This window comes from Caretta caretta, chromosome 2 (genome assembly GCF_965140235.1).
Source record: "Caretta caretta isolate rCarCar2 chromosome 2, rCarCar1.hap1, whole genome shotgun sequence".
NCBI lineage: Eukaryota > Metazoa > Chordata > Testudines > Cheloniidae > Caretta > Caretta caretta.
This window is the reverse complement of record NC_134207.1, coordinates 168571612-168597841: the sequence shown is the minus strand read 5'-3', so window position 1 is coordinate 168597841 and position 26230 is coordinate 168571612. Positions and strand designations below refer to the sequence as shown.

At 40.1% G+C, this 26230-nt stretch overlaps 1 protein-coding gene across 1 annotated transcript in view; it reads left to right on the top strand.

Moving 5' to 3' along the window:
* The window catches only part of ABCA13 (ATP binding cassette subfamily A member 13), a 286889-nt gene that overhangs the window by 32194 nt on the left and 228465 nt on the right, over nt 1–26230 (top strand). The window contains exons 8-16 of the mRNA XM_048839236.2: nt 5629–5762; nt 11359–11523; nt 11938–12137; nt 18226–18353; nt 21464–21558; nt 21795–21971; nt 22379–22584; nt 23773–23912; nt 25642–25756. Of these exons, the coding sequence (XP_048695193.2) occupies nt 5629–5762; nt 11359–11523; nt 11938–12137; nt 18226–18353; nt 21464–21558; nt 21795–21971; nt 22379–22584; nt 23773–23912; nt 25642–25756 (1360 nt within the window). The remainder of the gene's footprint in view (nt 1–5628; nt 5763–11358; nt 11524–11937; nt 12138–18225; nt 18354–21463; nt 21559–21794; nt 21972–22378; nt 22585–23772; nt 23913–25641; nt 25757–26230) is intronic.

The following is a 26230-nucleotide window of genomic DNA, read 5'->3' as shown; positions in this document are numbered from 1 at the left end:
AGACAGGTGGATGGAAGTATTAGGGCATATTAAAAAAAGGTGGCCTGTATAGTAAATATTGTGTGCAGAATAAGGTTTTAATCAACTGTATGAATATCTCTTACAGATGAGAGAAATTATGACTCAGGCCTGGTCTACACTAGAAAATTAAGTCAATTTAACTGTTGGTCACAGGTGTGAAAAATCCACATTTCTGAGTGTAAAGTCAACCTAAATCCCCATGTGGACAGCAGTAGGTCAACTTAGCTTCCGTCGAGCTAGCTGCCGCCTCTCAGGGAGGTGGATTACCTACCCTGATGGGAGAATCCCTCCTGTTGGAATAGGGAGCATCTACACTGAAGGACTAGAGCTGCCGTGGCACAACAGTGCCACTCTAGAATTTTAAGCCCTAGAAGCTAGAATGTTATAGACAATCTGAAACCCTAGAGTACAGAAGTTGCATCTTCATTCAAACCTATTAGCACGTCCATTTACCCCTCGGTGATCATTCATTCCAGCGCAGTTGCACACAATTCAATACTGCATGCAAAATTAAAGACACTAATTCAGATAAATGGGATGCTGCAGGGTCTGTTGGCACTTGCTGCATCAGGGGCATCCTATCATCTGCTCTGCTGTTTACATCTGTTTTCTCCATGATATGTCAGATATTTAATTGATCACTCTTAGGCTTGCTTTGGTATGAGATGCCGACTTCCACATCTGGTTTCATGCCGTTGGTAGGCTAAGCTGAGAGAGTTACATGGGAGATGTGGTTATTAAACTACTCAAAGAAAAGGGGACAAGGCAGTTTCTATAAACTATCCATCTAGCTGCTTTTTGAATACTGGAGTGACAGGTGCCAGAAATAAGATAAGAATAGATTACACAGAAGAATAGATTCTTGAAACGTGGTTAACTGTGCGTTTTGTGATTTCCTTTACTAGTTAGTGTTAGGGACTTATTGTTGAATTATGGTCATTAACCCGTTTAATCCTCCTCTTCAATAGATGGCACTGCCAAATTATAGTGTACAATAAGGAACTCAATAAGTGTAGCAACAGTATCAAGCAAAACGAAGGACATTGTTCCCTTTCAACTGAAATAATATTGAGAAGACAGGAATGGAAAAGCAGAAAGAATCTAAATGCAAGTGTTGTCCTACAGAGTAGATTAGGATGTATGTAGATTTGAAGGCTACAGAAAATTTAACTCTTTGGAAATGTTTTGTTGAGATTGTGTAAACAGTGCCCCACCCTATCCTACCTCTCAGTCTGGTTAGATCCAGATGTAGGACACCGTGTGAAGATAGTGGGACAGACTTGGTCTGAAGGTGACACAAAATATTAATTAGGCAAGAAGCTTAAAATGCTGTGGGCTTCATCTTGTTAGTGTAAAGAACTTTCTGTAACCTCAGTTTCATGATTCTGTGGTTCCAAGTAAATAACATTGAATGAGAAAATAGAGGAGATGCTAATTTTGGTCTGGAACCTAGTTAACTTTGAGACTAAAATTAATCCCGTCACTGAAATGACGGCCATTTGAAAATATTTGCTCCAGATTTAGATCCTGCAGCCTTTTATACACCTCATGCGTATACATGGAATTTCCTAAGAAGTGAAGTGTAGTTTTGTGTGTGCAAGGCCTGTGACATTTCCAACCTCCATGGTGGTGAAAGAATGTTGATGACTGCGCTCGTAGTCTTTGCTTATTGACTCAGTAAGTGGTGGTGGTTGGGGGCGGGGGGCAGAAATCAGGTATTTTGGCTCAAAGATCATTGGCCATAAACCAGTGTGTTCAAAAGTATACAATGGATCTCTGTTTCTTTCTTATCTGAAGTAGAACCTATGAGCAAATTTATGGTAAACTTGAACACTTACTTTAGGCTGAAATGTTCAAAAGCACTCACTGTTGGCGTAACTCTGCTCCTACTGAAGTCACCATGACTTCACTGGAAGCAGAGTTAGGCCAATGTTGAATACTTTTGAAAATCTGAGCCTTGTTTTTTTGATTCTTATAATAAAAAGCAGTTTCCATCCAAAAGGATGAAGTACTCACAATAGTTAACCATTAGTTTAAGAATATAAGAACAGCCATACTGGGTCAGACAAAAGGTCCATCTAGCCCAATATCCTCTCTTCCAACAGAGGCCAATGCCAGGTGCCCCAGAGGGAATGAACAGAACAGGCAATCATCAAGTGATCCATCCCCCGTCACCCATTCCCAGCTTCTGGCAAACAGAGGCTAGGGACACCATCCCTGTCCATCTTGGCTAATAGCCATTGATGGACCTATGCTCTATGAACTTATCTCGTTCTTTTTTGAATCCTGTTATAGTCTTGACCTTCACAACATTCTCTGGCAAGGAATTCCACAAATTGACTGTGCGTTGTGTGAAAAAATACTTTTTTGTTTGTTTTAAACCTGCAGCCTATTAATTTCTTTTGGTGACCCCTAGCTCTTGTGTTATGAGAAGTAGTAAATACCACTTCCTTATTTACTTTCTACACACCAGTCATGATTTTATATATCCTCCCTTAGTCATCTCTTTTCCAAGCTGAAAAGTCCCAATCTTGTTAATCTCGTCTCATATGGCAGCCGTTCCATATCCCTAATAATTTTTGTTGCCCTTTCTGAACCTTTTCCAATTCCAGTGTATCTTTTTTGAGATGGGGTGACCACATCTGCATGCAGTATTCAAGATGTGGGTGTACCACGGATTTATATAGAGGCAATATGATATTTTTGGTCTTATTATTTATCCCTTTCTTAATGATTCCCAATATTCTGGTCACTTTTTTGACTGCTGCTGCACATTGAGTAAATGTTTTCAGAGAACTATCCACAATTACTCCAGGATCTCTTTCTTGAATGGTAACAGCCAATTTAGACACCATCATTTTGTATATATAGTTGGGATTCTGTGCAATTGGGAGATATATATATATATATAGAGAGAGAGAGAGAGAGTTGGGATTCTGTCCAATGTGCATTACTTTGCATTTATCGCCATTGTGTTGCCCAGGCACCCAGTTTTGAGAGTTCCCTTTGTAGCTCTTTGCAGTCTGCCTGGGACTTAACTATCTTGAGTAATTTTGTATCATCTGCAAATTTTGCCACCTCACTGTTTACCCCTTTTTCCAGATTACGTATGAGTATATTGAATAGGACTGGGCCAAGTACAGATGCCTGGGGGACACCACTATTTACCTCTCTCCATTCTGAAAACTGACCATTTATTCCTACCCTTTGTTTCTTATATTTTAACCAGTTACCAATCCATGAGAGGACCATCCCTCTTATCCCATGACAGCTTACTTTGCTTAAGAGCCTTTGGTGAGGGACTTTGTCAAAGACTTTCTGAAAATCTAAAGCACTATATCCACTGGATCTCCTTTGTTCACATGCTTGTTGACCCCCTAAAGAATTCTAGTAGATTGGTGAGGCATGATTTCCCTTTATAAAAAACATGTTGACTCTTCCCCAACAAATTATGTTCATCTTTGTGACAATTTTGTTCTTTACTGTAGTTTAAACCAGTTTGCCCAGTACTGAAGTCAAGCTTACTGTCCTGTAATTGCTGGGATCACCCCTGGGGCCCTTTTTTAAAAATTGGCATCACATTAACTATCCTCCAGTCATTTGGTACAGAAGCTGATTTAAATGATATTGTCCTTGAGTGCTTTTCTAGCATCTCGATCGTCCAGTGGCCCTGGTTGTTGAGCAGGCTTCCTGCTTCTGATGTACTTAATATATTTTTTTGCTATTACTTTTTGAATCTTTGGCTAGCTATTTTTCAAGTTCTTTTTTGGCCTTCCTAATTATATTTTTACGTTTCATTTGCTAGAGTTTATGCTCGTTTCTATTTTCCTCACTAGTATTTAACTTCCACTTTTTAAAGGATGCCTTTTTGCTTCCCACTGCTTCTCTTACTTTGTTGTTTAGCCACCGTGGCACTTTTTGGTTCTCTTACTATGTTTTTTAGTTTGGGGTATACATTTAAGTTGAGCATCTATTATGGTGTCTTAAAAAAGTTTCCATGTAGCTTGCAGAGATTTCACTTTTGGTGCTGTACTTCTTAATTTCTGTTTAACTAATGTCCTCATTTTTGTGTAGTCCCTCTTTCTGAAATTAAATGCTACAGTGTTGGGCTGCTGTGGTGTTTTCCCTGCCACAGGGATGTTAAATTTAATTATGGTCACTATTACCAAGTGGTCCATCTATATTCACCTCTAGGACTAAATCAAGATTGCCTCTCCTCTTGTGGGTTCCAGGACTAGCTGCTCCAAGAAGCAGTCGTTTAAGGTGTCAAGGAACTTTATCTCTGCATCCCGTTCTGAGGTGACAGGTACCCAGTCAATACGGGGATAGTTGAAATCTCCCATTATTATTGAGTTTTTTATTTTAATAGCCTCTCTAATCTCCCTGAGCATTTCACAGTCACTATCACCATCTGGTCAGGTGGTCAGTAATATATCCCTACTGCTATATTCTTCTTATTAGAGCATGGAATTACTATCCATAGAGATTTGATGGTACAGTTTGGTTCTTTTAAGATTATTACTTCATTTTATTCTACGCTTTCTTTCACATATAGTGCCACTCCCCCACCAGCTCGACCTGTTCTGTCCTTCCAATATATTTTGTACCCTGGTATTACTGTGTCCCATTGATTATCCTCAGTCCACCAAGTTTCTGTGATGCCTATTATATCAATACCCTCATTTAAAATGAGACACTATAGTTCACCCATCTTATTATTTAGACTTCTAGCATTGATATATAAGCACTTCAAAAATTTGTCACGTTTTTAGCTGTCTGCTCTTACATGATGTAATTGAATGAGACTTTTTTTTCCTTTGACTGTTTCTCATCAGATCCTACTTGTATTTTATCATCTTTCATCCTCTTCTCCTTCCTAGGACATAGAGAATCTCCATTAATAGATTCTCCCCTAAGGGATGTCACTGCCCAAACCATCTGCTCCTCCACACCTGTCGGCTTCCCCCCCAGCCCTTAGTTTAAAAACTGCTCTACAACCTCTTTAATTTTACGGGCCTGCAATCTGGTTCCATTTTGGTTTAGGTGGAGACCATCCTTCGTGAATAGGCTCCCCCTTTCCCAAATGTGTCTCCAGTTCCTAATATATCTGAACGCCTCCTCCATACACCATCGTCTCCTCTACCCATTGAGACCTATTTAAGTCTCAGGATGGGTGAAAATTGTGCATAGTTCAAAAATCTGAAGGCTTTGGCATTCTGGAGGACCGGTATTGAATCATGAATACTATCCCTATTCCTTCTTGAATAATGTAAAAGCTCTTCACTGTGTACTTTTATTGTTTGGTATGTATCTTCTAATATTGAATTAATTTGGTAAAATTGGTATTGGCTCCTAATACAATAGACCAAAATTCAATCAATGTACTATTTGCTTTATACTGTTAGATTAATTCCACTCACCAGACTTCTAGTGAAATTGTGCATATTGACTATATGTGTCTATCTCCCATGCACACGCTCCCATTTTAGGGTCTCTCTCATAAAAAGGTGACAGTGTCACTTATGGACCCTATCAGAGATTGGTTACTAGAAAGGTAAATTCAGAAAATGTAGGAAATGTATCACATAAATTAATCTTTTCTTATAGGCTCTCTGTACAACCTGACCTTTTGGGATATTGTGTGGGATCCGCGTGCAGTCAAAGAGGAACTTGAATCCAGATTTGGTTTCGATGATCTTCATATTGAAAAACTCTTGAACTATATGGCAGAGTTAAATAAGGTAAACTTCTAAAAATGTCAATGTTCCTTTTTTGTTTTGTTTGTTTCCTTTGTAACTCATGAGAGCTTTTCATCCCTTGGAGACGCTAAAGCAACGTCTTTCAGAAGTAGCTACTTAGAGGGCATTGCCATTGCATAGAAGACAGCATAATCTCATATTGGGTGAATGACAGCCTCCGTCCACAAACTTGGATGAAAGCATTGCAGGTTTTGTTCAGCCAATATTTGCATCATGATACATGATGAGCTTCTTGAAGAACATCAATCATCGCTTGAAGCAATTTATAATGGAGTGAGAGAATGTTTTATTTAGACGAAAACAGGGTACAGATGGGAAAGAACATTTCAGATAAGCACTATCTTCTCTTTCTTTGCATCCTCCACAAGGGGCCATAGCTTAAAGGTATACAGGCAACTTGAGATCTAACGTGGGTATGGCACTGCAGCAGGGAGGGTGCTTTCCAGTACAAATAGACAGAGAGCTCTAGCTCTGACCAAGCTAGCAAGCTAAAAATAACAGTGTGGCTGAAGCAGCACCAGAGGCAGGTTGGGCTAGTTACCTGAGTACGTACCCAGGGGCTCAGGCAGGATTGCACTTGGGCAGCTAGTCCGGGCTGCTGTCTGAGCCACCATATCACACTGCATTTTTAGTGTGCTAACTTGAGCAGAGCTAGCCCATGTCTGTCTACCTGCTCTGGGAAGCACCATCCCAGCTGCAGTGTCGACATGCCAATGCGTGATATTAAAAAGATGGGTTTTTGAAATAATATGCAGAACAAAATGAAAGGAGGGGGGAAAAGAACCAAAATAGCAGTTTTCCGTTTGCCCAACATTGTCTCTGAAGTGCCAGCTAAGTAAATATATGTTACAATGAGACAATGATGGAAATTCATGCAGCAGCCACAAGATTGCAAATTGTCTCATCTCAGCTCCCATCAAAATAAATGCAATTAGCTTCAGCAGGCACTTGTGCAAATGGAGCTGTTTAAAGGCCTGTTTGCTTTAAAAAAATGGTTTCTCTGCCAGGCTCTGTTCACCCAACATGAAGGTGATGGGGGCTCTGCCATCTTTCTTGTTACCCTTCCCAGAGGGGCCTTCAGAAATGATATTTCTGCCTTAATCCCTACATGTGTTAAAACTGAATCTCCATGCTTAAAGAAGAAAGCCCGTGGCTATGAATCGTTCCGTGCAAAGATGACAACCTCTCTAATAATGTTAGTCGGGAGAAAATAGTCAAGAATTAAACATTGTAATGATTCATGAATGCCTAAAAGGACAAATAAAAAAAAATCCTGGTATATTTATAAGTTCTGGGCAAACAATTGAGTCCAAACTTGCTTTGTATTGGCTGCTTCTCTGAACTGAACCCCAAATGCTGCTATTTTAGAAAAGGTTCTGTCAAACTTTCTGGAGTGACTCATGAACATGGATGCTAAGCTTGGGGCAGACTGGCCACAAACCAGGGCAGAAACCTCAAATTGGATGTGTGTTCTAGAATTAGATTTCACCTACCAAGTATCAAGTGTGAACTCAGGTACTGTAACAGCCTGAACATAGAGTCAGAGACGATCCTCTTGAGTTCTTGGGTCTATTTTCCCATCCAAGCAAGCCTGCTTTTCTCTGGCACCAAAAATCACAATCTTCAGATCACCCCAAAGGACCAGTCACTTACTACAAGTCAGGTGTACCTCAGATCTCCAACCAAAGACTGTGCTTGGTGCCAATCCTGTAATTAATTAACTAAAGATTTATTAAGTAGGAAAAAGAAATGAGTTATTTACAAGGTTAAAGCAGGTAAATATAAGACACACAAATGAGATACAGTCTTAAGTTCCAAAAGATGACACTAGCTATAATATGTAAGCTTTGTATGTCCCTGAGGGCTAACCAAAGCTAAACAGCTGGGGACCTCTTACTTATGCTCAGAAATCTTTACCCCTCAAACGTTCAAGCAGATTAGGGATAACAATTTCTCCTTAACAGGGATTTTTATTCCCTTACCCCAGCGTTCAAGCTGTGATGGAACAGTGGCTTCTGCACATACCCTCTTCAAGCGTGTGGGGGAAGCAGTCAACAAAGTCTTTTGTCCATTGATGTTCTACAATGACTTGTTTGGTGTCTATAGGCCTTCTTTTGTTGGGGAGTAGATGACACCTTTTGTGTAGAGCCATGCAAAGCCGCGGGTATCCATTTATATCCATGGACCATTTGTGCGGATAGCAGCGTGGATGCAGATACAAATTTTGTATCCGTGCACGGCTCTGATGGTGGGGAGTCTGGGGGGCAGGGCCAGGGGTTGCTGGGACCCCCCACCCAGGGCAGGTGAAGGGTCCGCCGTGGCTCCCCACAGCTGCCCGTACACTCTTACCTTGGCCAGGCTGTGGCTCCGAGGTACGCCGCCACCAGCGCCAGATCAGGGACAGGTGTGGGGATTCTGGGTCCCTTCACCTGTCCTGGGCAGAGGGTCTGGGGGACAGGAACTGCTTCCCCCTCTCCACCCAGGGCAGGTGGAGGGACCCAGGCTCTCTCCAGCTGCCCATGTGGCTCCCCCCGACTGGGCTCTGATGGGGGAGGGGGAGAGTACCTTGGAGCCTCAGACTGGCCCCCGGTGTAGAGCCCTGAAAATCTTCGGATATCTGGAGGGGTTTACAGTCTTAGCAAACCTTTTTATAGTTACAGAGCAAACTCTTAAACATTACCTTATTACATGGGATGCAGATATAATAAGTAAGGTTAATACTCTCATCTCATAAAGTTTAAACACATTCTTATAACTCTAATATCTATTGTAATAGACATGCAAGTCATACTGGTTTCCAGCTGTGCATTTGTCTGTGCTCAGTGAGGCCCAGTGGCCTTGGCATGAGCTGGCACCTGGTCTGCCAGCGTCACAGTGCAAACTCACCATATTGTGGTGATGGCCCAGAACAGAGCTCTGTTACTCCAGTTCTGAAGAGAGGGGAAGGGTTCAGGTTTGGTTCCTCTAAACTTTGAGATTAAATCCTGAATTTGAAGTTGTCTGCATTCACCAATCATTAATATTCATGCACCCTGGACTCCAATTTCTCTGTTTTCAGAAGAAATGCAAATACACTGCCTTCCAGTTAATTCAATTGCTAATTTAGTTGATCATCTATTTAATGTGATGAAAACTTCAGGGACCAAATAATTGTAATTAAAATAACACCTCCTCCCTTCACTGGTATAAATTTTGATTGCTTTAGGCGGGTATTGTTTAGTAGTTTAATCTAGAAGGTTGCCACTTAATTAAGGAAGGTTAAAATCTTGAATCAAAGAGAAGAAAATGAGTCCAAAGATGCACAACAATAAAGGTTGACTGATTAAAGTTATGTTAGATAGACATTGTCAATGTTATAAATGCTACCACGTACAATATGCTCCCTGGTAGATCTTCTGCTTATTTCAGGCCCAGTAATAAGAACAGATTTCCTATTCTTGCAATCAAAACTTTTATTAAAAAAAAATGAACCCCAGTGAAGTGGGGTCTGCACAGTTTCTGTTCTACTGGCAAACCAGTAAACTGTTGACGAGCAGAGCCCTGTGCGGATACAAAATTTATATCCAGGGATATAAATCCGATATCAGTGGAGCTGCCGGGCTCTACCAGGAACCACAGCAGCGAAAGCAGCAGCATGTGGGGCCACTGCTTGCAGGAACCAGTGCCCTGGCTGGGCAGTTCCTCCGGCGTGACGGTACCGCGCCCCCAGCCTCGCCATTGATGCGGGCACCAAGGCAACTGGCTGCTGTCCCGGGTCGCACTAGCATGTGCAAGTTTAGGCACTTTGGTGAACTGTAGCTATTATATCTGCACTGCTTTGATATGTCATAGCTTTTGGAAAAGCCTAGTTATAGTAAAGCCTTTTAAAAATCTGTTTACAGAAAAACTCCGATTTTCGCCCTTTGCTGTGTATGACCTCTCCCTGTTGTGAGTGGTTAACTTGATGGAGGATGTTTTCCTCTTTTCTTGTCTCATTTCTTCTGTCAGTGAAAACAGCATTCTTTGGGCAGGGCAAATAGCTCTTATAAAACTCATTTCCCCCCTTAACATATTAAAATCAAATACAAATGTGACAAATTAACAAAGATGGGGTCCGTGTATGGCATTTTTTTTGTTATTTAGTTAAACTGATTTCAGACTTTTTTTTTTTATGTAGTGTCCTTTTTCATATTACTCACCCAATCCTCGCCTGAGTAAATTCTAGTAATCTAGTCATTCATCTCAATGGGACTATTCACATGAGAGAAAATAGTGGAAAAGAAAAGTGTCCCTAATTCTGAAAAAAATTTTAAGATAAAAAAATTTCAGGCCAAAAAGGATCAGTGTGATCATGTGTGACCTGTCTAGCCACACCAGATTGTACCTTGTAATTCCTGCTTCAAATCTGTCTTGTGGTTGGGCTAGAATATGTTGGTACTCTTCAGAAACTTCTTAAGTGCTGCTTTCCAGGCAGAGTTTGAAACCAATTTCAAAGGAGCTTGGAACACACAGCTTCCATGTAGGTACCTAAAGAAGTGGCCAGATTATCAAAAACTTGGCTCTGAGTTCTTGGAAGGGTTTTGTCATTGAGGATCAGTATGATCTAGCGAACTGAACGTGGGACTATCGCCCAACAGCCCCTGAGTTCTAATCCCAGCTATATTGGTTTGCTGTGTGACCAAAAAGTCCCTTGACTTTTCTGTGTCTCAGATTAGCCATCTACATAACTGGAATAATCTCTACATACTTTACACTTATGATACTAGGAATCTTAAGCCACTGCTGCTACTTAAAGAAATATATAGGATTGTGAATGTCAGTCCCAAACATTCACAGCATCCATGTATGAAGACCCGAATTTCTTGTCTAATGTTCCAACTGGCTTGCCGACAAAACTTTTTGCGGGATCTCCAGTATTACCCTAGTCACAGATGACCAAAATCAGAATTTCAAAAGGCTGATTACAGGATTATTGTTAGGATGAGTCAGTCAGTATTTACAGAGTGATATGAAATGATGTTATTAAGAAATAGAGGCATTTTCCCAGGGAAAATGCCTCTATTTTTTTGTACAGAAGCCAGATTGACTTTCCATGAGGCAAAAGCATGGTGAACATTTGGCAGCCTTCGCAAGCTATGAACTTCTAATATATATAAATTAGTAATCTATCCCAAACAATCCCATCTTCCATCTAATGGCTCGTTTGCCTCAGTAAATTTTGCATCAGTGTAGCTACACTGGCGTAGCTATTCTGGTGCAAAATTCCTGGAGACGTATGCTGCACCAGTGTAAAATGGGTCTTGCACCAGTGTCATTTATTTGGTTTCAAGCTACACCAATGCAAAAATCCCTAATGAAGAGAAGCCCAGAAATGCACGCAACTGGGTAGTGGCTAATGATTTTTTGGAGAGTTTCCTGTCAAAATGTGCAGAGTACATTTGCAGTCTCTATCGCAGCTCACTAGATGGTGATAACTGGGCTTTGTTCATCCTGAAAGCAGCCCCATGGCTCTGCTTTTTTCTCCAACAAGTAAGATGATATGGGTGATAATACTGAGTGGTTCTCTGGTGTGCTCATCTATTTCTTTTGTCACTGCTAGATTCCCACAGAAGGCACACTGGAGCAGTTTGTGTGCTCAGTCCTGTCCAATGTGTCAGAATTTAAAGCTAACAAAGAGGATAAAGAAGGAGGCTGTATCCCTGCATGGCTTGAGGCCAAAGTCTATCTTGTCCATTCTGTCAACAAGATCAAACTCTACATGCAGGTATGCTTTAATAGGACAGCTGATATGATACATATTTTGCTTATATACTGTTGGTCAATCATTAGCCCTTATTGAGCTAGACAATATTCAAAACCACAGGCTGACTGTATTTTGTTTTTAAAAATGACATACTGCACAGTTAGCATTAGCTAGTCCTTACAGTGGAAAAATAATGGAAACCCTGTTTCTCCAGCCAATAGTTAATCAAAACTCCTCATTAACTGAAGCTCAGGCATGAAACCTGACAGCACATAGAGAGTGAGATTCACTTCTGTGTAGAGGGCCAGTAGAAGGACCATGCACCCACACTGGAGTGGACGCTCTGATTCGCCGTATCCAAGGGATGGCTCTGAAAATGGAGAGGAGCTTCCATCCTGTAATAAATGAAAGTTTGTTTCTCCTTTATTGTGCTAGATATTTCAGCAGTGGTTAAGCAGCAGCAAGTCTCAAAAATTCCTTTTTGAACTTGGAAGAAGCATGGCTGATCTTGTATCTCAATATCCAGAGGACAGTGAGGCCTGGAAAATTTTTTCAGGAATAAATATCCTGATCCAACATGTGAATGAGAAATTGGAACCAAACTTTGCAGAAAGACATCATGAATCTCCAGATGTGTAAGTTTATGCATCTCCATTTTCAATATTCATAGGGCTATACTGATTTTACTTCAATGACAAGAAAGTCAGAGTAAATAATCAGAGCGTAAAATTTTAGTAAAGCTTTTGCTCTTGCACAAACTCCTCTTTGAGCAGTTTATTATTAAAACTAATATTGTAAACAAGCTGTAAAAGAGTATTAATTTGGGCAAAGAGGGTGGAAAAGAAAATGGCTCAATGAATTTATGCAGAGGTTGACTAAAATAGAAATGTAGGGCTGGAAGGGACCTCGAGATCATCTAGTCTACTCCCCAATGCTGGATTAAACGTACCTTGACCATCCCTGACAGATGTTTGTCGAATCTCATTAGTGTAACTAAGGGTGAAAAAGCTACTGATACTTGAATGATTTTATTAGTATAACACCATTGGTGTGTCTGTTGCTTTACGGACAACTACCATAAAATTGACAAATCCCTGTCCTAGGGAATTTAGGACCTGATCTTGTAAGCTAAGGGCCAAATCTTGAGAGCTGTCGAGCACCCGCAACTCCCACTCCTTTAGGGTGGGAGTTGCGGGTGTTCAGTATTAGGGAGAATTGTGGGTGTTCAGTATTGGACAGTAATAGAAAAGGGTGGTGGAAGGTATATGGGCAAGGAGGTTGGGAGGAGGAGGCCAGAGGGATACAGTGATAGGCTGGAAGAAGATATAGAAGGGATATCCTGGAAAGAAGAGAGGGTTGGAGGACAGGATGAGGAGTACGGTTTCCCATTGGGTGATATCCTTATTCTTCCTGAAGAAATTGGCAAGACCCTATCAGAGAGCTAAAAGGAGTGGGGTGGTGGAATAGGTTCGAGGAAGGCAAAGTGTCAGAATTGTAAGCATACAATTTAATCCAAAGAGGCGCAGAGCTGTTTAGCAAGAAAGACAGCAGAGCTTAAGAGTTGTTGTGGAAGTCCACAGAGTCCCAGAACAGACTGGGTGTTCAGATTGGCAAGGGTATCAAAATTGAAGGGAAGGAACGAAGAGTAGAGGAAGATGAATCTAGGATAGGTATATAGGGGGCTGAGACTACAGTGGCATCCAGAACACTGACATATCCACTGGATATTGTGGAAGGATTGTCTATTAGGTCTGGGGGAGCGAGAGATACGGAAACACATTTTAAAGTTTAGTTTGTTAGTAGAGAGATGTTTTAAACCCGTCATCACCTGGGTAAAAGCCCTCACCATTCATTTCATATTTACTTCAAATCTCTTGGCTGCCAAACTGCTTTCCCTCACTACGGCTGCCATCCGCTTTAGTGTTATCCATCTTCTCTCTCCTGGCTATGGTCACTTGTGTCCCAGCTTTGCTCTTTCACTTAGTTTCAGCATTGATTTGGACGGAGCTGCATTTGCTGTTGATCAGCCTTATATTAAATATCTGAGTCCTCTGTGTATACACAGGCACCAGCAATTAGTGCAGCAAGACAAGAGAGGAGTGGTAGTTAGCCTGGGTTGCAGGACTGCAGGATTTAGCCCCTGGTGACTCCAGGCACCGAAACTGCTGCCAAATATATGGTGAATCCTCCAGGCCGTCACCAAATGATTCTTCCATATTCTGCAAGGTGGCCTCACTGGCTGATTACCTGGGGTAACTGAAACCTTTTGTTAGAGAAGGAGAATGTCTTCAGTGGAGCTCTCTTTTCATAGCTCCCAGAGGTTCACAGTGAAACCCAACTGGGAAACCTGGAGGAGTCTCTTAGAAGTTCCCTGCTTGGTCACTTGGCATCCGTTAGCGCTGGTTTCTGACGATGGGAATGTAGAGGTGTCTCTGCAGATGGTCCCTCTGTGGCCTCCTGAATGGGAGAGAGATCAGTCTTGTGATGAAGGACTTCAAAAAGTGTCAGTGTGTGGCCAGTGTTTATTACCCAAAATACAGTTTTTAATCTGTGTGAGAGAGCCTCTTTTTGTTTTCAGTTTAAATCGATTTTTATAGAAAAAAATCCAAGTTTTACAAAAAGTATTATTCTTTTTTTTCTGATTTTCACCCTACTTTTGTATCATTCAAATATAGAAAAAATAACATGTTTTACTAGGAAAATACAATACATTGCATGAGATAAATGTATTACGGATAATATAGTAGTCTGCATATATGCAAAGCTGCTTGTTGAAGTAAGTCTATGTATTAGTTTAGAAGATACACACAGTAAACAAACAGGCACGCATTCAAGCTCTAAGTGTGCACATCTGAATGTACAGAGAAATCTCATGCCCACCATGCACAGATTTCAAGCTGTTAGCAGATAACAGTTTAAATATTTGACACACTAAAATGTGAAGAAAACAAAATCTGTATCCGAATACATTTCAGAACACAAGGAAGTATTCAAAAGTTTTCAAAAAAACAAAACAGGAGAAAAGGGTGAAGTTGAATGTATGTGCTGCAAATGGTGTGGCCCAATTATTAAATGTAAATATGTATAGGCTAATAGATGTAAGTCTGCAACAGTAAACTGTTTATTCAAATGAAAAGTTTTATTTGGGGATTAGAGAGATTGTTTTCTTAAACTCAGAGGTGGCATTGGGTTTTGAGTTCTGTTTTAGTTCTGCAGCAAACTACATTGAATTCCGTTCATCAAACCATTAATCTACTAAATACTTTTTTTCACATCCTTCTGTCCACCAAAATAAATGCCAATATTTACTCAGAAAAAATAAGGGTTTTTTTGCATCAATTTTCACCTGTTTTTTGTTGTTGTAATAAACACCATGAAATTCATGGGAAAAATTAAATAACATAAAACCTGAACATGAAGGGCCCTATATGTGAGGAATTGCTGTGTGCCCGACATCAATACCACTATTTCGTTAGGAAAGGAATTTTATGTGTCTGTCTGTGTATAGATGAAACCAAATTGTTTAATTTTATTCTCTCATGAAATGGCTTCATTACTCAAAATCAGGGGAGGTCAATAAGCAGGAATGGACGGCGAAATCTTTTTATTTACTTATTATTGTTATTGCAGTGTGAAAAATGTTTCTCTGTAGTCCAGACCTTGACTATACCTTGACCAAGAAATTTGGACCTTGACAAAGAATAATTGGACTTCCCCTGTTCTAGATTAAGAGAAGGAGGGTAATCTGAGAGAGAGAGAGAATGGTCCAGTAGTTAGTTTACTGGCCTGACCCTTGAGAGACGCGGATTCAAGTCCCCTATTCCATGCCAGGTTTATTATGTGACCTGGGACAATTTCCTTGGTCCCTTAGAGAACTAAGGCACTATCTGTAAAATGGGGCTAATAGTACTTCCCTACCTAATGGAGAGGTTGTGAGGTGCTCAATACAAAGGTAATGGGGACCTGTCACCAGGTCCTGTTGCTGCTTCCCAACTCCAGCATGTGTGGTCATGCCACTCTCAGCCAAGGTTTATTTTTATAACCAAGGTTAACCAACAAACAGAACACACTCTCAACTCAATACTGGGCCACCACTACTAGGGGTCTTTGGCACTCCAGCTTTGCTCCCCTCCTGGAGCCACAGCTGTGGGGTAGCTTCCTTGAGCTCCTTGTTCCAGGGACCCATGAGTTAGCTCCATTCCAGCATGGCTTTGCTCCCCAGGGCACTGTCTGTTCCCAGCTGAAGAGTAGCAGCCCCTTTATAGGCTCAGGTGTAGCCCAGCCTCTTTAACTAGCTTGATTAGGCTCACCTACTCCAGTCCAAGGCATCTTGGCTCTGTCTGCACAGAGCAGCTATCCTGTGACAAGGCCATTTAAGAACCTTGAGAGACTCTCATTCTTTTTCTTTCTCTCTTGAACTGAAAGGTAAATTCCAAAAGTGCAAAACTTTTTCTTTTCCTCCCTTAATGTTGCTGAGACTTGTGAGTTTGCTAAAACACCACAGACTGCGCCATTCTGTAGCCTGAACGGATCATGAGGCAAAAGAATTCATTCTGACATTCACCATCTAAAGCTGAGAATAGTTTGAATATTCATGTTAGCATTCCAATGAATCTTCAAGCACTGATTTTGTTTAATTTGGGTGTCTTTAGAGGTGTGGTGAGGGTTGTTTTTTGAGTTTTACTTTTTAATTTTTATCTCAGAGCCATTATATACTCTCAAACTATAAAGAATCTGAAATTGAACCCACCTGCTGAAAAAAGAAAATGCACGAACTCCAAAGAGTGCACCTCAAAACAGATTTTGCAAAACATTTAAGCACTTCCTGAAGGCTCATTGAAATTAATGATACTGAAGCATGTGCTTAAGTGCTTTGCTGAATTGAGGCCTGAATCTTTAAAATTATACCTAGTAACACATGCAAGTACAAATACCAGCAAACACAAACAGTAATCTTATTCAAACAAGTAGTTCCATAGACTCACGTGCGAGATTATTCATGCACATAAGTGTATGCAGGATCAGGCTCCAAATCTCTTGTTATAATTATGCAAGTTTAAGAATAAGAGGAATAATACTTACCCTGAGATTCTTGAGTAGTGCATGCAACACTGCAAATACTTTCTATTTTAATGTACAAATTTTATTTTGTATTCTTCCAGTCTAATAGAAGTATCCTATTAGCGATCTGTCACTGGGCTAGTTGAAATCCACCTTGGTGCTTTAGGGATGCCTACAATTCTCAGAACAACAGACCGCATGCGAACAGATGCTTGCAGCTCTGTAAAGAATTGATTGCTCATTCATTTCAAGAATTCCAATTCATGGCACAAGCTAAAATACAACCCTGCTAAATTACCTGTTACAAACAGAGGCTTTAGGGACCTGGTTTCCCCCATCTGTAAAATGTGGGCAATACTGCTTTCCACAGGCAAAATTTTAAAAGATACTATACAGGAGTTAATATGTCTGCAGCCATAGAAAGGTAGGTAACTAAGTAGTGGTATCCAGATTTTATGGATTGGGGAAACTGAGGCTCAGAAGGCTAAATTTTTGTCTGAGGGGCACTATAGTGTTTAGATAAAGCACAAGATGAGGAATGAAGAGAGAGAGATTGTAGTTCTGCATCTGACATTGCTGGTGTGTGAACATGGCTAACTTAAATCTGCACCACGCTTTCCCTTCTTATAAACTGGATATACTGATATTTACCTACTTACAACTAAATTGTTTAAGTGGCATGTAAAACCATTTGACAGAACTGGGGATAGAACTTGGAAGGTACCAGCCAGGCATTCTGTCCCGTAATCCCCTTTTGGGGAGCTGCCTCTTGAAGATCCCCATGTGCAGAAGTGTTTCATTTAAAATACCATGAATACCCATGTAGTAAAATATATCTTGTGGAAAATGCCATCCCCTGAATGTTCTAAAAGGGAGGAAGGATGGCTTTGGGATTAAACCTGCTGTAATGGTAACACCTCGACTCTTTAATAAATGTGAAAAGTAATTTAATCCCATATGACACTTCAGTTAATACATTCCAGAATTATATTTGTGTTTTTTGCAACTGCATCACATTGTTGGCTCATATAAAATTTGTGATCCGCTATAATCCCCAGATCTTTTTCATCAATACTTCTGCCTAACCACTGGTTCCCCCATTTTGTTTGTTGTGCATTTGATTTCCTTTCTAAGTGTAGTACTTTACCCTTGTCTTTATTGAATTTCATCTGATTGATCTCAGACCAAGTCTCCAATATATCAAGCTTTTTAAAATTCTAATCCTATCCTCCACAGTACAGTACTTCCAACCCCTCCCTTCTTGGGGTCATCTGAAAATTGTATTAGTTTACTCTCCATCCTGTTATCCAAGTCATTAGTGAAAATATTGAATAGTGCCTGATCCAGGCCAGAGCCCTGCTGGGCTTCACAAGGTGAGTCCTCCAAAGTTGACAGTGAACCACTGACAGTTACTCTTTGAGTACTGTCTTTCAAATAGTTGTTCACCCACCTTATAGTAATTTCATTTATATGTCATTTCCCTAGATTTTTGTGGGACTGTGTCCAAAGCCTTACTAAAATCAAGATGTACCACATCTGCAAACACAATACATGATATGAAGATAAATACACTACAAAAATAAGGTCATTCTTCAGTACTGCATCCTTCTTGGTGACACATTGAACTTTCCATTCTATTTTTATCATTCTTTTTGCCAACAGAAACCTGTATCTGGAGAAACTGCAGACTGTGATTCAGAGGTTGCCTCAATGGCCTGTTATGAAGAGACTGCTTCTGGTAGATGGAGCTATAAGGAATGTAATAATCCAAAAATTATATTTCACTGAAGGTAAAGCTGCACTGTAGTTACTTTTCACCAGCTCTCATATGGCTGCCATGGCATTTATCAATAGCATTCTACATCTAGGAAAAAGAAAAGGAGTACTTGTGGCACCTTAGAGACTAACCAATTTATTTGAGCATGAGCTTTCGTGAGTGAGCTGTGGCTCACGAAAGCTCATGCTCAAATAAATTGGTTAGTCTCTAAGGTGCCACAAGTACTCCTTTTCTTTTTGCGAATACAGACTAACACGGCTGTTCCTCTGAAACCTACATCTAGGAAAGTATTTAGACTGTGTAATACATTCCACGCTAATATATTTCCAGTGTCTCTAGAGTTTTTCAAACTTCATTCCTCTTAATGATAAAGCACAATATATATATATGTGTGTGTGTGTGTTTATATATGTATATGTATACACACACATTTTCATTCTACAAGTTTAGTAAACAAGTAATTGTATAGCTCTATCAGTAATCTGTTTTCATCCTGATGAACACATGCCTATGTAGTAGGATATGTTCTGTTTTTCAAGGATTAAATTCATGAAGAGGTGAATAATTGTAATTTTATAAAATATGTTGTCTCCTACAAAAGTGGATCTGAACAAGATCTCCAGATCTGAACAACCCTGTACTTGACCACAATTTTGTGTTTTGATCTGGATCCTAGTCCAAATTCTAGGACTGTGGCTGGGTCTCTACCTGTGTAGCTGTACCAAAACCCTGGATATGAACACACGTGGGGAGTTTAGATCTGGATTCGGCTCTGACCTTTGTGGCTCAGGCCCATCTCTATTGTTTTATAAGCCTTTTCCCTGTCAGTGGGCTATATCTGATAACTGTGTTTCTTACTGCCTCTACTGTGCGAACATTTCAGATTTAGAGTATTTCTTTTATGACTGTAAATAGCTATGTTGGATTTTTTTGTATTTTCAGATGACTCTGCATTAGTCAGTTTTAAGTGCTACATTAATTAATCAACTTTCAGTGTCTTTGAAGTGCAGTTCTATTCTATTCTGAAAAATTATTGTAAAATATGTATAATTATATTGTCTCAATGACTTCCAAATCACATGTACTCAGTTTACATATAAAAGTGTTTGCAAAATCAAGGAAGGCTCCCAGAGTCAAGAGTTTCCTTCTTTTGCACTATTATCAGATATAAAGGTTTTACAGGTCACATTATGCCCTCAGTGATAATAGTGGCTATTTCTTCAGATTATAGCATCAGTGATATCTCTATTACTGTTATCATTAGTGGGTTTGTAGCTGATGTAATTGAAATTCAGTACACTGCTCTCTTGCTGATGCACAAGAAAAAAGTATAATCCAAGTCAATGTCTTAGCTGTGTTGGCTTTGTGGGGGGGAAAAGCTGTGAAAATGTATTTTAGCTACTAAAGACAGGCAACGTGACTCTGAGCGCACAACAGGGAGCAGACCTGGTGAGGAAGAAAATGCTTTCTTTACATAATCACTTTTCAAAGTAGAAGCACAATTCTAAGAAATGAAATTTAGTTCAGAATCAGGCACTTTATATTTCTAACTTCAGTTACACCACTACCAATTGGGATAACTCCACTGAAGTCAGTGGAGTGAAACCACTGTAAAACTGACGTGTTGTAAGCAATATCAGGATTAGGCCCATAAACTAATTTAAAACAATTGCTAATTGGCTTTTGCAAGCTGTGAATATACATTCTTTAGGGCAGGAACAGTCTTTTTTTGTTTTGTATTGTGCACCCAGCACAATAGGGTCCTTGTCCTTCTGACGGGGATTCCTATGCAATAAAAATAATTACATGTGCTGTGGTAATAAAAATAACCTGTAGTAGTAGTCATAGTCTTGACTTACTTGTGCGCCCCAAACTTCCAAGAAATTCAGGGTCATGCCTGTAGTCTTTTTTTTTTTTCTTCAGATGCATTAATTTGAAATATTTTAGGCCCAATCCTGATGTAATTGGTGTAGCTGCATCGATACTGACAGAGCTATGTTGATTCTACCATCTGAGGATTTGGAGAATTAACTTCTTTAAGGTGTAGGAAAGGCTGATGGTTCTTTGAGAAGAACACGTTTAAGGGCACAGCTCTAAGATCGTGCTTAGGGACTATTTCGTGAAAGCTAAATGCCCATCAGTAATACAGCTTCACCTGTACACAGTACTCATAATCACAGAAGTTGTCATACAGTCCAACGCTCCTCTTGCACCGGTATAAATCACCAGGAACTCTATTTAAGTCAGTGGAGCTGTACCAGTGTAACTTGTGTCAGAGAAGAGAACTGCAGGGAATGGAATCTGAATGCAACTGCTTTCTGTAGCCCACTGCACTGTACAATATGGCCATTCCGGTCCCAGTTCTGGGGGGTATTGGGGTGACTTTGTAGAGCTCCAGTAGTACAAAGAGGTCTGAAAGCCAGAGCAGCTGGCCCGAGGAAGATCGCTGAATGTTGGAGGACCCTCACGTAGTACAGATCCAGTGTTTCAGCTAGCATAGAGGCTTGGGAGCTTGGGCATTGCACAATGTCTCCCAGAGCTCCAGGAGAGCATGGCTATCATGCCACAGAGGTGCTATGTACGTGTTCCAGCCAAACAGAGGCAGCAGTGCTGGCTGGATTTAGGAGTGGAAGCAGAGCTTTGGACTCATTCCCTCCCAACCTGCTTGGTGTGGATGCTAGTCAAGAGTAGTCCTTGCTGTCTGTGAGTGCAAAGAGTGCGGTTGTATACACACCTCCTGCAAAGGAGGATGGAGAAAGCTCCTTGTGCTTTCCCTATCAATACACATAATCGAGCCCTATATAGGGGTATTACACTTACATTATGTTGTGTTTCATGCATATTCCAGAAGGTAGGTTTGTCTCTTTTATAGCACATCAAAGAACTGCACATTCTGAGTCACAGGGATAAATATTCCATCACCTATGGGGGTGGTGGAATCTTCATCCTTAGAGGTTTTTAAGGCTCAGCTTGACAAAGCCCTGGCTGGGATGATTTAGTTGGTGTTGGTCCTGCTTTGAGCAGGGGATTGGACTAGATGACCTCCTGAGGTCCCTTCCAACCCTGATATTCTATGATTCTATGATTTCCTTTTTCTTGAAAAAATGTATAAATGTCTTACAGAAATTGTACATAACCTGGAAAAAATGACACCCTTTATTAAAAGAGATGGGCTCATGCATCTAGACATTGGAGCACTCTTTTTGGAGTTAAAACAGGCAAGTCATTACTTAATTCATAGTCTTTAAACAATGTGCATAAAATCTACAGGTTAAAATGGTTCTTTTTTGTTCCTTGTATAGATCATGCTTGCTAAAATAAGTGGTTCACCATTCTGTCTGTTGGCCTTAGTTTACTTTTTATTTTATATGTTCTAGTCATGGGGTGACATGGCTAGGGTTGAATTAAATCAACCTCCCATTTTCACAGTAATAGTGTATCAATTGTATTTTAGATCTTGATGAGTAACATGTCCTGTACATGCCAGGATCTGTTCACCATGTTTGAGAAGGCTGTTCAGCTTCCACAGGACTTAAAAGTCAGAGAAATTTTAGCGGGATTTGTGTGCCATCAGAACTATCCAAATGAGACTTTCGAGTTAAGCAACCAAATCCAGTCAATAAAGGAGTCTGTAAGTGTTTATAAATATCTTTTTCTTTTTTTTAATTTAATTTAAGATCTGACGTGCAGGCTCAGTTTACTTCATTTTGTACTTTCAGAATGGCCTGGAGTAGTAAAGTACCTTCAGTAAACTATTTATAATAAATTTGTGGTAATACTCATACAATCCCTGCGTGTATCTTGTGTACCTATGACAATTTGGATGAGCCACCTTGCCAGGATATCCCAGAAGGAGAACAGATTGAGGACCCTGATTCTCATCTCTCAATCTTGCCTACACCTATATAATTTGGGAATAGTTCTACTGAAGTCAATGAAGTTACATTAGTATACGAGACAGGGCCCAAGTCTCAAAAAAGCATCTTCCCCTTTAATAGCTTACTGGTTTACAAACTATTGCTTTCTTTATTTTCAAAGGTCCTACTTTTGCAGAAAGTACTACATGGAGAACAGAGCCTGCCAGATTCAATGATGGAAGAATATTTGGGATGGCAAGAAATAGAACAGCAGCTCACTGAAAATAGTGCTGCTTTCTGTAAAATTAATCAGTTGCTGAGCACAAAGACACCATCTGGGGAGGATGTCTATTTCAGCTCTTGTCAGGAGCAGCTACTCCTCTCATTGTAATGACTGGTACAAGTTTTTATATATAAAGGGCCTGATTGTATTCTCTCTCACACTCATCTAAATTGGGGAGAAACTCCACTGGCATCAGTGGAGTTACACCAATGTGGAATTAGTGTAAATGAGATCAGAATCCAGCCCTGTATCAAGAAAGCTTGCTTAAATATGAAGTGATTTTATATTTTCTCTCAAAGGTTAAATCTAGGCATAACTTTGTTAAAATAAAGTTGCATGTATACTACATGGTTACTGTCAAGTACTTTCTGAGAGTATAGCCCTACAGATACTTAAGAATGTAACATCCCATCCATTGCATGAAGATACTCCTGTGCATAAGTATCTGCATCATCAAGCTGTGCTATAGGGGAGGTTGGTTTATTTTTTAAGTCTCCATTAGGCACAAACCTAATTCCATTGAAGTCGTTGCCAGAAAGCCCATTGATTTAAATGGCAGCAGGAACAAGCCCATTGCTTGTACTAGTCTTTAGATATTCGATAATTTATTACTGTCTAATTTTTGTTTTCCATTTGTTAGAAAATTGATTTTTCTCCCCCTATGTGTTTCTAAATGAATTAGAAATTGACTGGGGTGTTTTGTTTGCTTCTCTCATTTGATCACCAGCCTCACAGATAATTACAGCATAACCCTGGCAATAGAGCGTGACAAACAGAGGGCCCATGTGTCACCTCAGTTGGCTTTACAAAGAGCTGTTTTTATGCAGGACACACATGAATTTTGGCTATTGTTTTGACTGATTTCTCTTTTTTTAATGACAAAGTGGTGGATGATTAATATAAAGTAGGTATTTATAATCAGGAAGATGCACTTCCCTCCCAGACTGGAACATGTCATGTTTTGAGATAAACTAGTTGTTAGTATTTCTTTAATTACTTGTACTTTTTCCATCTGATCAACAACTTGTGTGGCACTAAAGACAGCCGCCCAGTTCTGCTCACATGGACATCAATGGGAATTTGCCCTCGATGCCAGTGGGAGCAGAAGCTGGCCATGAGCCCTGCTTGCCTTACTCCTGTGATCGTTGCTCTGAAGTCAGTAGGACAGCTAGTACAAGTAAAACACAGCAGGATTTAGCTCTAACCAAACAGCAGAACCGTGTGTGCTCAACCCAGTAATTTTACTTCAGAAAATCAACATTCTGATCATGATATATCCTTGATCATTTCAGGGTTATTCATACACTTGAAGAAATATGGTTTGCTTTTGAGGAAGACCCATACTGGAAGGACTTAACAACATTTGTTAGGAGAACATGTGAGATAACTCAATATGTGAACAAGGAAGAAGGTTTCACCAGTGGTTATTCAAGTAAGGAAACAACTAGTTATTGCCACAACAAATTCTTTGCTTCTAAAGGTTCTGTATGCTTCTCACGGTACAGTACTCAAAAAAGAAACAGGCTGGTTCATTATGGGTACATTTCTATTTTCAAGAAAGCTTTCACTCTTATGATTAAAGCAGTAGTTAAACTGCTAGCTGAGGAAAAATCCAGAACATACAAGGGTCTGATTCTGCACTCTCTTACCCCAGAGTAGATCGGGGTGATTTAAAGTTGTGTGGGAATCTTTCAACAAAACATTCTTTTGTCATAATATGTTGATTCGTCGAAACTTTCAGGAAGGTTTCTCAATACCTGAATGGAATTTCTGGTCAGAGGGAGACTGAGATCTCAGAATAGCCAGTAGCCCAGACCACTCACCTGGGATGGGTGAGACCCAGGTTCCAAGTTCCTTTTCTGAAGCAGGTAGGACTTGAACTTGGGTCTCCTTCCCACATCCAAGGTAAATGCCTTGATCACTCGGCTCTTGGCAGTTCTGGGGTGGGAGTGCCTCCCTTGTTTTTCATAATTTTGTTCCAGTAGGTCTTGGTTTTGTCTTGGTGTGGAGCAGAAAAGCATTCTGAAATTTTTGAAAATGTTTTTTGGACAGGAAATGCATTTCTGAGTCTGCCCTGTACTGTGAATGCTTTAGTTACTATTTTTTAGTAAGAACAGTTAGATCCGCAGCATTTCTAGTGTTGGATTTTGAAAGGGCTCAGGATAGCCCCACGCACCTACAATACATGGCCCACTCTAATATCAGGCATCTGCTTCCTTCAATTTCTATCCCCGCCACTGTTCCTTCACCTAAATTCACCATCCATGTTTGCACACATTTTGAAAGACTCTGTTTGCTCAGCCCATTGACACATTTTCCAAACAGCTCTTAATCAGTGTCTCTCAATTGAACTGCAAAGCTCTAACAAAAACAGAGTTAATTAGAAATTTGCACTGAATACCCTGCTGCTAAGCAGGCTCTTGAGAGAATTTGACCCCCCAAAATGTACCACATTATTGGATTTTTTTTTTTAAATCCTACTTATGATATGACCTGGCATGATGTGAAAGTATCCCACAAAGCAAGATGATTGATTACATGGAATTCAGAGTTGTGGAAGCTGTGATGGCTCTACAGGATAACCAGGGCGTGCTTGTGAATTTCATAAGGTTTTTTTGTTGTTGTTTTTTTTTAAGTGCTAGGAAATGAAAAGTTACTGCTGTGCTGAATTTCTTTCCCCTGGCTGGTGGGAGACATTCAGGACATATTTCTATAATAAAAATCAATCTTCATTTTACAGTAGCTTTGCACTTGGTATTTAATTCAAAATATATCTTCATGTCTTTCTGTGATGAGTTGGCTATCACTGGTGTGTTTTATGCAGGTCTGATATTTATTGACTCTCTATCACGGTCCTTTAAACCGTTCAGTGCTGCTTGGTATCAAAATGCCCTTATTAAGAGTGTCGTATCTTTTCTTCTTTGAAGAATATAATTTCTGGATTTCTGTAGGAGTATCACAGAATGTAGCTGTAATTCTCGTCTCTTCTGATCCAACTGCTGAACTCAGTGAGAATCTTTGCAATGACTTCAGGGGGATTTGGATAGGACAGAGTTCACTTTGCTTCTCTCCGCTGCATGACAGCCTGCATCTAGTCGTATATTGACAAGACAATGCATGATGCATCTCCTTTTAAATTATAAAATGTATTTTCTCTGCAGATGATACTGAAGCATCTCTCTGTTCTGGAAAACAGCTCAATCTGAAGGCCATCACTGATAGTTACTTAGCATTTCTGCAAAACTTAACAAATTCCACATTCATTTCATGGTCCAGGTAAGTTAAACTAATTCAATGTCAATGCTTTCCTCCACTGTTTTCCAGAACAGCATGGTGGGTTTTTTCCCCCTGTATTTTAGATATTTTGTAATGTTAAATTAGATTGTTTTTTTTCTCATTTTAAGGAGATGGTTAGCATTTCTACATGTTACCAATAAGAAATAATATCCTATGTAGGATTACAGAAGGTTATATCTTTGTGGCCCTATTCAAAAGCTTTAATAAAACCGCTCTCTGCAGCCTTCATATTACCACATGTAACTAGTGTAACAGGCTCTTGGAAGACTAATGTATTATTATATTGGAGTCTCTTCCCCCCACCCCCACTAAGTTGGTTGCCTTATTGACAGGGCTGTCATGTCTACTTGAACGATACAGTAGAATCCATTTAATCAACACTGTTACATAGCATTTCCATCAGGGAGCAGATTCAGGGCAGCCAGTGCATTTCTGTGATTCTAAATACATTAA